Below are 12265 nucleotides of genomic sequence, written 5' to 3' on the forward strand. Positions count from 1 at the left end.
TTGAACCTGGCTCACGCCCGGGAGGCAGCTCAGCTCCAAAACGAATACAATCATCTTTCACCCGGTGCCAGACACGCCTACCCGGGCACCCACGAAACACTAATCGAATCCCCTCATTGCAACAACGTTAAACTGCTCATGTCATCATCCAATCAGTGAAGACTTACCCCGGAAGGAAGCAACACCCCACCCACCGTGTGTTGTTGCTGTAAAATGAAATGAATTGAAACTTCTCTAAAAATTGTAAATGTAAATTTCACTATCATCAATCCGATTTGTTACATTGTTTCCGGTGCGTATCATTTTCGGGAATTTCGTTGAAGAGTGTAAGGTAAGACAACAATTAATAGGTATGGATACACATTATTTAATTCAAAGTATCATATAGGCTAGATTATGAGCGATCGTAAATAGTCTACCATACGGTTCTTCGATGCTCTGGGGTAGGATTGTCTTTTAGGGGCTTTGGCACAAAAACATACCCGCTGGGGGTGTAGGTTTAATATTAATAATAAGGTATGGTTACGGATGAATGCAATGCCGGATGTTTGAACCGGGAAATTAGAGATGAGGGAATGTGGAAGCAGATCTGAAGTACAAAAAGTCCTGCTCCTGACAGACATCCTCCCTTCTTCCGTTTCCTTGAAGTAACCACTGACCTATCATAGATATTCAAGTGTAAGCAACGGTTCTTCAATATTACATAGCTTTTGCCTATCCTTCTTGTATACAACTGTAATGTCTGTCTGGCAGATGGGCTATATGCAGGTAGAGGAGCACAATTCCAACATGTTACATCTGAAAAGGTCACCTGGCATCCGCTCCTGGTCGCTGCTTGTAGGTAGGTAGGGTGTGTGTGTGTGTGTGTACATTCTGTGTAAATATTTATTTATTTGTTTGAATGCAATGTAATGAAATAAAGCGACCCAGCATTTGGTCATTTTTCTGATACCAGGTATTGCGTCCATTGGCCTGGCTGCTGCGTACTACACTTCAGGTACAACCCAATTTACAGGCATCACCATACTCCAGCTCAGATATAACCCAATTTACAGGCATCACCATACTCCAGATCAGATATAACCCAATTTACAGGCATCACCATACTACAGATCAGATATAACCCAATTTACAGGCATCACCATACTACAGCTCAGATATAACCCAATTTACAGGCATCACCATACTACAGATCAGATATAACCCAATTTACAGGCATCACCATACTACGGCTCAGATATAACCCAATTTACAGGCATCACCATACTACAGATCAGATATAACCCAATTTACAGGCATCACCATACTACAGCTCAGATATAACACAATTTACAGTGTCAGCCTGTCACTGCTTTAGTTGAATACAGAAACAGTCTGGTACCTAGGCCAGTCATCATTGACACAATTAAGACAGATTTCCTGCCTGTCTCTCACCCCTCTGTTTTCTTGTCTTTCCAGACAGTGTCCTGTGGAAGCTGTTCTACGTGACGGGCTGTCTGTTCGTGGCCATGCAGAACATGGAGGAGTGGGAGGAGGCAGTGTTTGATAAAACCAAGAATGTGATAGAGCTGAAGACCTTCAGTCTGTACACTCTGATTCTCACCATGTGGAGGAGAGGCCAGGAGAAAGGTGAGGAACATCATCACGTAATGTGTCCTGTACTATCACTCTCCTTTAACAATATGTGTAGGATGATGGGATGAGTTTTCAGATCTGGGAAACCCAGAGGTCTTCAACCCTGGTCTTGGAGAGCTATAGGAATTTTGCTTCACAAATTCACCCTCTCTCTTCCCGTCTCCCTCCCACCCCCCCCCCACTCCTCCCATCTCCCTCCCATCCCTCCTCCCATCCCCCTCCACCTCCTCCCATCCACTCCCACTCCTCCCGTCTCCCTCCCAACCCCTCCTCCCATCTCCATCTCTTCCCCCTCCTTCCGCCTCCATCCCATCGCCTCCCCCTCCTCCAATCTCCATCCCCTCCTCCCGTTCTGTCTCCGTCCCGTCTCTGTTCCATCCCCTCCGGTCTCCCTCCCATTCCCTTCTGTCTCTCCCACTTCCTCCCGACTCCCTCCTGTCTACCTCCCATCCCCTCCGCCTCCTCCCGCCTCTGTCCCATCCCCTCCGCCTCCTCCCGCCACTGTCCCTTCCCCTGCCTCTCTCTACCTCCCATCCCATCCCCTCATCCTGTCTCTGTCTTTCAGTGGTGCTGGACATGAGGCACCTGCGTGCCGTGTGTGTTCAGGAGGAGAAGGTGCGCTACCTGGGAAAGGGTTACCTGCTGGTGCTGCGGCTGACAACCGGTTTCTCCTACCCCCTCACACAGAGCGCCACCATGGGGGGGCGCAGGTACGACTGGGTTCTGGAGGGGGAAGTGATAGGGTCTTGTAATAGATCTAACATGGAAGATGCTGTGTTAAAGGATCAGAACACAGGTTTCCCAGGATAGGAGAATATTGTAGAATATTCCAAGAATGGTATGGAGCAGAAGTATAATCAGCCATGCTGTCTATTCTTGATCACAACTCGTTGTTTGATTATTTTATTTCTCCCTCTTTGTCAGTGATGTGGAGGCGGTGGCTTCGTTGCTCAAGCGTTTCCTGGGTCTGGAGGAGCTCCAGTGTCGCTGGGAGCAGGAGGAAGAGGAAGAGGAGGAAGATGAGGAAGATGACCTGGACCCCAGCACTGACTCAGAAGAAGAGGGGGACTTTGAACCCTCAGTGCAGTAGTGATGAGGAGAGGAAGCCACTGTAGACTTGAAATGCACACAAACATATTTTACAGCATTTCGTAGTATTATCCCTGATACTGTAAATGGCCTGAAATACTCTCTTGAGTGGTCGTTTTCCACAGAAGATTTAAACTAAATCATAGTTTGGTGTCTGGCCTGTTCTTAAAAAAAAAAAATATCATTACTGTATAGTATCTGCGTTACACACCTATCCTTATAGTTACAGTGCCTTTTTATTTCAATGTAATCAGTATTTGTGTGGAAAAACTCAAAACTTCCAACATGCCAACAGGATAGGCAACACATTGGTGTGTTTGAGACCACCCAAGAGCATGACTCTGCTCACTACAACCATCCATCTGAATGCATGTGACCGTAAACTATAATCAAGCATGAAGAATTTCCAGGGATCAGTTAAGAATATTTATGAATGTCAATACTTGCGTGTTCATGTGTCTGTCAGCATTCATAGGTCTTATTGCTAGGGCCGAACAGAATCCGGGAAGGACGAAACATCTTGAAAACAAAACATCTTAATCTAATCTACCATGGTTTAATATTCATAGAGAACGCTACAGATTGTCTCAGGTAACATTCCTGTCCATAGACTGTAATGTGTTAGTAATAATGTGTATATTTGACAGGAAGGCTGTATTACATTGCATATGGACGGTAATAACTACTGTGTCTGTTTATGAGAGGAAGGTGAGTGATGATGCCTTGTGTTGCTTGAAAGAAAGACGATGAATGAGAGATTTGTAAGTTTAAATTTTTTTTTATGTGTCCAGTTCCTGCTGGATGACTGCAGGTACTGATTTACCTTTCTTTTTTTTTTAAACTTTCATACATTTATTTGTGCATTTTTTTTGTAAAAAAAATCAAATTAAAGGGAATTAAATGAGCTTTTTGATAATCATGAAATCATTTGTGTTCTATAAATGATTCACTGGTCAACCATGGAAGAAACCTTTATCCGTTATCAAGTTTGCTACTAAAACATTTGAAAGTAGATACTAGGACTAGCTATGAACTCACCACCCCCCCGGCTACAATCCACGAGTGACTTGCAGCAGACACACATATCAATGTAAACAGAGTGAGGTGCTGGACCTTGTTCAGGGACAGAATAACAGATTTTTACCTTGTCAGCTCGGGGATTAGATCTTGCAACCTTTCGGTTACTAGTCCAACGCTCGAACCACTAGGCTCTCTGCTAGTAGTGATGGTGGCAGCCCTGGCTGTGTTGGGGACCCTCACCTGGCTCTACCTGGCCTTACGTCACAGAGACCCTGGTCAGACATGCTGAGGTGTTTGATCAGCCCAGGGTCTACACTGTAGAGTGTTCTGAGGACTATGACAACTACAAACGCTACCCAGGTGGGTTTAAAACAACAGTTTTGTATTGAAGCCACAATCTGTAAATGATGCATGCCATATAAAGAGTTTAGTTGAATTAGATGCATTGGTGCGAGGCTAGAATAACATCCTGAGTACTCTATGAATATGGTCATTCAAATATGCAAAATTCGTGGATTAATTTACCTGATGCCTTTCAGGAATGTTTTCAATTGCATTTCCTTTTTTGTAATTGATAGCCTTTATAAAACTGCTCTCTTGAGGTCATGCCACAGCATCTCAATTGGGTTGAGGTCAGGACTCTGATTGGGCCACTCCAGAATGTGTATTTTCTTCTGTTGAAGTCATTCTGTTGAGGATTTCCTTCTGTGTTTTGGGTCGTTGTCATGTTGCATCAACCAACTTCTGTTGAGCGTCAATTGGCGGACCGATAGCCTAACATTCGCCTGTAAAATGTCTTGATAAACTTGGGAATTCATTTTTTCTATCGATGATAGCAAGCTGTCTAGGCCCTGATGCAGTAAAGCAGCCCCAAGCCATGACACTCCCTCCACCATATTTTACAGTTGGGATGAGGTTTTGATGTTGGTGTGCTATGCCATTTTTAGTTTAAGCACACTATGTTTGTCTGTTGTGACTTAGATAAAGATTTGATCAAATTTGATGACCAATTTCTGCAGAAATCCAGGTAATTCCAAAGGGTTCATATACTTCTTCTTGCCACTGTAACTGCTCTGCCATTCCTGTGCATTGGCTTCCCTCTAGTGGTGATTTGAACAAAGATGAACAGGCAGGCGGAAGTTTCTACTGGGATGTTGCAGCTGATGTAAGATACTCTTTTTTCCACCCAGGATGCACTCCTCATACAGACAACTCAGTGACCAGGGAGGAGGCCATGGCCCTCTGTTCAGAATCCCTCACCTCCTACCCCCCACCCCCCCACCCCTCTCTCTCTCTCTCTCTGTCACGTATCTATCTACTCTTTTAGGTTGGCAGATAGGGGGCTGGTTCAGATGGAGGGTGAGTATCTACTTTTAGTAAGAAATATTTGAACTGAAACAGGACCAGGGAAGAGCTAGGATGAAGACTGTTGCTCAGACTCCAGTTGTACCATTCCTCTGTCTCCACTAGAGGTCAGGGTGGTTCAACTATAGTTCTATGAGCTCAATATCCAAAGTTCAGTTCCGATGGGCTGATGTAGTTACTGTGTAATCCTATCGTTCATGGCTGCTTGGTTGACCCCTCTCCGTCCTCTATCCCCTCCACCCTATGTATACCTGTTGTTCATGGCTACTTGGTTGACCCCTCTCCGTCCTTTCTCCCCTCCACCCAATGTTGTTCATGGCCTGTTAAGATACTGTTGTGAGGGGAGTGGAAGCAGCAGGGCACATTTATTATTATTATAATATTTTTTTTACTGATTAGTGAGAGAGAGCAGAGTATCCCTGGGTAGCTAACAGAACAACAATAACAATTAAAGGACAGAGAGGTAGACTGAAATAAGTGCCTAATAGTTTGCTTGTTTTCTCATTCTCTTTTTGGCCTCGCCAGGGTTCCATCCTGGACCTGCACTCTGGGGCTCTGTCGATGGGGAAGCAGGTATCAGGTCTCTACAGGTCTCTCGCTCTCTCCGTCCCCTAACTAACCTAGCTATTAATGATGTCTCTCGCTCTCTCCGTCCCCTAACTAACCTAGCTATTAATGATGTCACTCGCTCCATCTGGCTTCCACAACATCTACAGGTCTCTCGCTCTCTCCGTCCCCTAACTAACCTAGCTATTAATGATGTCTCTCGCTCTCTCCGTCCCCTAACTAACCTAGCTATTAATGATGTCTCTCGCTCTCTCCGTCCCCTAACTAACCTAACTATTAATGATGTCTCTCGCTCTCTCAGTCCCCTAACTAACCTAACTATTAATGATGTCTCTCGCTCTCTCCGTCCCCTAACTAACCTAGCTATTAATGATGTCTCTCGCTCTCTCCGTCCCCTAACTAACCTAGCTATTAATGATGTCACTCGCTCCATCTGGCTTCCACAACATCTACAGGTCTCTCGCTCTCTCCGTCCCCTAACTAACCTAGCTATTAATGATGTCTCTCGCTCTCTCCGTCCCCTAACTAACCTAGCTATTAATGATGTCTCTCGCTCTCTCCGTCCCCTAACTAACCTAACTATTAATGATGTCACTCGCTCCATCTGGCTTCCACAACAATGGCATCTCCTGCCTAGCAATCTGCCTGCTTCTTTATCCTGCTCTGTTTGGATAGCTTCTCTGTCATGGCCTCTTGGGTAATTGTGCACTGTGCTGTCTGTGTTGCCGGATGGTAAAATATGCTAATATCCCTGTTCTGTTCTCTCTGGCTGGCTGGTGGTTGGTGGCGGCTGGTGACAGGCACTTTAGGGAGCAGATAATGGATGTATTCTCTGAAGAGGACGTCCGACTCAACAGGTTGGTGTGTTTGTATGTGTAGTTAGGTTTCCATTCAATTTGCAACAGATTTTAACGTGAATATTCTAAAATATGCATAAAACACAAAATGCTCATTTTACAACCAGATATGTGTTTCCATCAAATTGACTTGTTGCAAGTAAAAGTCTGTGGGTCTTGATGTCGTTCACATAAAATTACTTTTATGGTTAAATTGACAGAATATTAAAAATAAAAAACAGTTCAATTGGTTTCCATCGCATTTCAATTGTTTGTGCGTGTCTGTGAATACAATTTACAGGCCCAGGTTACTGTTCAGTACATTTACAAGAAGCCCCTGTATAAATACAATTTACAGGCCCAGGTTACTGTTCAGTACATTTACAAGAAGCCCCTGTATAAATACAATTTACAGGCCCAGGTTACTGTTCAGTACATTTACAAGAAGCCCCTGTATAAATACAATTTACAGGCCCAGGTTACTGTTCAGCACATTTACAAGAAGCCCCTGTATAAATACAATTTACAGGCTCAGGTTACTGTTCAGCACATTTACAAGAAGCCCCTGTATAAATACAATTTACAGGCCCAAGTTACTGTTCAGCACATTTACAAGAAGCCCCTGTATAAATACAATTTACAGGCCCAGGTTACTGTTCAGCACATTTACAAGAAGCCCCTGTATAAATACAATTTACAGGCCCAGGTTACTGTTCAGCACATTTACAAGAAGCCCCTGTATAAATACAATTTTCTTTAATAGATAGACTGACTGTTTCATTGGTTGATTTTGATTTGGGGATTGATTGACTACTTCCACCCTCCAGGGAGGTGCGTGGTCGTATCCAGGCAGTGGTTGCAACGACCTTTGACCTGGACCCACCTCTTCTGTACCTCACTGAGCCCACCTTCTTCTCACGCGTCAACAGCACTCTGGCCAAGACACAGCAAGACGAGCACTGGCACCTTCACATAGACAAGGTAAGAAAATATTATAGAAGGTAAGGTTTTATACATATTATATATATATATATACACACACAGACATTTTTTTCTGCATTATCCTGTGTCATGAATTACCTTTTAGTTTTGAAGTCAAGACGTATTCAAGCGTCATAGAAATCCCACAATGCAATGAGGGACCCCTTTTTCTATTTCACACAATAGCTGACACACTGGCTGTAGCAAGACTCTTCTAAACCAAAGACAACACTTCCTCCTAGCTGTGTTTAAATATCCCCTTTAATATTCATGAAACAGATTTGATGTACATGTAAATAAGCTGAAACTGTTTTGTACAGTAGTTCAGTATCAATGACTTTGTAAAACGTATGGAAGAAACACTAAAACATATTACATGTGAAGAGTGAAACTTCTCATTCGTTTAGGTTTTTTTGTGATTTTAAATATGGTCTTGACGGTAGGTTCATAGTTCACCTTAATACCTTCAGTATTTTCTGTGAGATGTTCTGTGAATGCGGCTTTGATTGCACCACGTGAATGAATCTCATTAGTGTTTAGCCAGCAGGGCAATAGAATGAAGTGATCATTTCATACCAGATTCCTCCCATTCGCTATTCCTCTCTCGACTGTGGACCTCAGCAAAGCAAACTTTGTAATTCATTGGGTTATTCATTTTATGGCACTGTTTGCGCTTTTTATCCACGTTGAACACTACAGAAAACGGCTCCTGAAGGAAATGTCTGACTGCTTCTTATCTGTTTGCTAACGTGTGTGTTTTACCATCTTTGAGCGTTGTTCATTTGCTAGTGCTCCATCATCAGTTTGTGTCTCTGGGAATCGTTCATTTGCTAGTGCTCCATCATCAGTTTGTGTCTCTGGGAATCGTTCATTTGTTAGTGCTCCATCATCAGTTTGTGTCTCTGGGAATCGTTCATTTGCTAGTGCTCCATCATCAGTTTGTGTCTCTGGGAATCGTTCATTTGCTAGTGCTCCATCATCAGTTTGTGTCTCTGGGAATCGTTCATTTGCTAGTGCTCCATCATCAGTTTGTGTCTCTGGGAATCGTTCATTTGCTAGTGCTCCATCATCAGTTTGTGTCTCTGGGAATCGTTCATTTGCTAGTGCTCCATCATCAGTTTGTGTCTCTGGGAATCGTTCATTTGTATTTTTCACCATTGTTTATTTTCTGGTGCCTCAATCATTTCTGGTCATATCCCATAGTCTTTCGCAATATTAATTTATGTCACCTAATCATCTCTCTCTCTCTCTCTCTCGGCTCCTCAACAGCTGGAGAAAAACAATGTCATCGTAAACCCCCCAGCACTCTCCCCCATCTGTCCCCTTCCCCCTTCGCCATCCTAGGTGTATTTGGCCCAACCTAATTTAAATGTAAATGGCTTTTGGCGTCTTTTTGGTTCCCTCCCCAATCGATCACACTGCTGAGGTGGATTTATACACCCCTGGCCTCTCTGCTGCAATGTGACTGTTCTCTCTACAGCCCCCAGCACTAATCTAATGTCTGACAGGAAGACGTGGGGAAACCAATGTATAACACTGTGATTCTTATTCAGAACTCTGTCCATGATCATCCAGAAGACACATGATTATTTCCTCAGCCAATCAACAGCAGACAAACCTATAGAGTAATAGTTGACCTATTCAATTGGTCAGCTTGTCACATTCAATGCGAGAAAATGATATACATCTTGAGAAGCGTTCTAATTGCGAGTGGCACAGGGCGATAAACAGCCATGCCCAGTCAATGCACAATGTACTTAATGTAGTTGCGCAAAAAAACACACTTTTAAAAGCGGTCCCTGTCTCTCTCCCTCTGTCCCCATCTCTCTCCCTCTGTCCCCATCTCTCTCCCTCTGTCCCGGTCCCTGTCCCCATCTCTCTCCCTCTGTCCCTGTCCCTATCTCTCTCCCTCTGTCCCGGGTCTATTTCCATGTCCCCGTCTCACTCCCTCTGTCCCACTCCCCGTCTCTCTCCCTCTGTCCCCATCTCTCTCCCTCTGTCCCGGTCCCTGTCCTCATCTCTCTCCCTCTGTCCCTGTCCCTATCTCTCTCCCTCTGTCCCGGGTCTATTTCCATGTCCCCGTCTCACTCCCTCTGTCCCACTCCCCGTCTCTCTCCCTCTGTCCCCATCTCTCTCCCTCTGTCCCGGTCCCTGTCCCCATCTCTCTCCCTCTGTCCCTGTCCCTATCTCTCTCCCTCTGTCCCGGGTCTATTTCCATGTCCCCGTCTCACTCCCTCTGTCCCACTCCCCGTCTCTCTCCCTCTGTCCCCATCTCTCTCCCTCTGTCCCGGTCCCTGTCCCCATCTCTCTCCCTCTGTCCCTGTCCCTATCTCTCTCCCTCTGTCCCGGGTCTATTTCCATGTCCCCGTCTCACTCCCTCTGTCCCACTCCCCGTCTCTCTCCCTCTGTCCCCATCTCTCTCCCTCTGTCCCGGTCCCTGTCCCCATCTCTCTCCCTCTGTCCCTGTCCCTATCTCTCTCCCTCTGTCCCGGGTCTATTTCCATGTCCCCGTCTCACTCCCTCTGTCCCACTCCCCGTCTCTCTCTTTGTCCCCATCTCTCTCCCTCTGTCCCGGTCCCTGTCCCCATCTCTCTCCCTCTGTCCCTGTCCCTGTCTCTCTCCCGCTGTCCCGGGTCTGGGTCCTGGTACCTGTCTCTCTCCCTCTGTCCCTGTCTCTCTCCCTCTGTCCCGGGTCTATGTCCCTGTCCCCATATATCTCCCTCTGTCCCTGTCTCTGTCCCGGGTCTATGTCACAGTCCCTGTCCCTGTCTCTCTCCCTCTGTCCCCGATCCCCATCTCTCTCTCTCCCTCTGTCCCCGATCCCCGTCTCTCTCTCTGTCTCTGTCCCCGTCTCTCTCTCTGTCCCCGAACGCCGTCTCTCCCTCTGTCCCCGATCCCCGTCTCTCTCTCTGTCCCCGATCCCCGTCTCTCTCTCTGTCTCTGTCCCCGTCTCTCTCTCTGTCCCTGTCCCCGTCTCTCTCTCTGTCCCTGTCCCGTCTCTCCCTCTGTCCCAGTCCCCGTCTCTCTCTCTCCCTCTGTCTCTGTCCCCGTCTCTCTCTCTGTCTCTGTCCCCGTCTCTCTCTCTGTCCCTGTCCCCGTCTAGCTCTCTGTCCCTGTCCCCGTCTCTCTCTCTCTGTCCTTGTCCCCATCTCTCTCCCTCTGTCCCCGATCCCCGTCTCTCTCTCTCCCTCTGTCTCTGTCCCTGTCCCCATCTCTCTCTCTGTCCCTGTCCCTGTCTCTGTCTCTGTCCCCGTCTCTCTCTCTGTCCCGTCTCTCTCTCTGTCCCTGTCCCCATCTCTCTCCCTCTGTCCCCGATCCCTGTCTCTCTCTCTCCCTCTGTCTCTGTCCCCGTCTCTGTCTCTGTCCCCGTCTCTCTCTCTGTCCCTGTCCCCGTCTCTGTCTCTGTCCCCGTCTCTCTCTCTGTCCCCGTCTCTCTCTCTGTCCCTGTCCCCATCTCTCTCCCTCTGTCCCAGTCCCCGTCTCTCTCTCTCCCTCTGTCTCTGTCCCTGTCTCTGTCTCTGTCCCCATCTCTCTCTCTGTCCCTGTCCCCGTCTCTGTCTCTGTCCCCGTCTCTCTCTCTGTCCCCGTCTCTCTCTCTGTCCCTGTCCCCATCTCTCTCCCTCTGTCCCAGTCCCCGTCTCTCTCTCTCCCTCTGTCTCTGTCCCTGTCTCTCTCTCTGTCTCTGTCCCCGTCTCTCTCTCTGTCCCTGTCCCCGTCTCTCTCTCTGTCCCTGTCCCCATCTCTCTCCCTCTGTCCCCGATCCCTGTCTCTCTCTCTCCCTCTGTCCCTGTCTCTGTCTCTGTCCCCGTCTCTCTCGCTGTCCCTGTCCCCGTCTCTCTCTCTGTCCCTGTCCCCATCTCTCTCCCTCTGTCCCCGATCCCTGTCTCTCTCTCTCCCTCTGTCCCTGTCTCTGTCTCTGTCCCCGTCTCTCTCTCTGTCCCTGTCCCCGTCTCTGTCTCTGTCCCCGTCTCCCTCTCTGTCCCTGTCCCCATCTCTCTCCCTCTGTCCCAGTCCCCGATCCCCGTCTCTCTCTCTGTCTCTGTCTCTGTCCCCGTCTCTCTCTCTGTCTCTGTCCCCGTCTCTCCCTCTGTCCCTGTCCCCATCTCTCTCTCTGTCCCCGATCCCCGTCTCTCTCTCTGTCTCTGTCCCCGTCTCTCTCTCTGTCCCTGTCTCACTCTCCCTTTTCTCTCTATCCTGCTCTGGATTTATCCGCCTCTCCTAGTTGCTGAAACTCCTCTTGTCTCTTTCCTGGACTATGGATATTTATTTTCTTTCAGATCTCATGGAATTGAGTTCTGTGTTTCATGTGACAGACCTTCAGAATACACGTAACCAAAGTATTTTTATTATGAAATAGAGCCGGGGTACTCAAGTACTATATGAGAAGGTCCGGTCACACACATTTCCTAGGTGGCAAAGGTTGGGATGGATATTGTAATTTTATCGGCGTTGTAAGAAACCCCCAAACTGTTCACACCCATCTTGTTGGCGCAGAGACAATTTCCTGCATTCTGAACATTATTTCATGTCTTATGTGTGTTTATATGATACCAGAGGTCGAAGCCCGACCTCAGTAAAAAAACAAACAATACAGTATATATTTATTATTATTATTATTTATTTATTTGGGACCTGTGTTCCGTTTTGACCCCGTTCTGGGTTCGGATCAGACCCGCCAGTTGAGTATCTATGACATCTAAAGTATTCTCTGCTAAGGGGGAGGAAAAGAGAGGGTGAGCCCTGAACGGTTTGGGAGAGGGACTGCTGTGTAC

At 46.9% G+C, this 12265-nt stretch overlaps 1 protein-coding gene across 1 annotated transcript; it reads left to right on the top strand.

Annotated features, from left to right (window-relative positions):
- Positions 1 to 124: 124 nt before the first annotated feature.
- cybc1 (cytochrome b-245 chaperone 1) lies at positions 125 to 3648 on the top strand. Its single transcript, XM_021564693.3, has 6 exons — positions 125 to 331; positions 754 to 841; positions 956 to 997; positions 1459 to 1629; positions 2201 to 2345; positions 2560 to 3648. The coding sequence occupies exons 2-6, from the start codon at positions 754 to 756 to the stop codon at positions 2723 to 2725; spliced, it is 612 nt and encodes a 203-aa protein (XP_021420368.1). The 5' UTR covers positions 125 to 331; the 3' UTR covers positions 2726 to 3648.
- Positions 3649 to 12265: the final 8617 nt, after the last annotated feature.

Source organism: Oncorhynchus mykiss, chromosome 16 (assembly GCF_057628025.1).
Source record: "Oncorhynchus mykiss isolate SJ-2025 chromosome 16, ASM5762802v1, whole genome shotgun sequence".
In the NCBI taxonomy this organism is placed as follows: domain Eukaryota; kingdom Metazoa; phylum Chordata; class Actinopteri; order Salmoniformes; family Salmonidae; genus Oncorhynchus; species Oncorhynchus mykiss.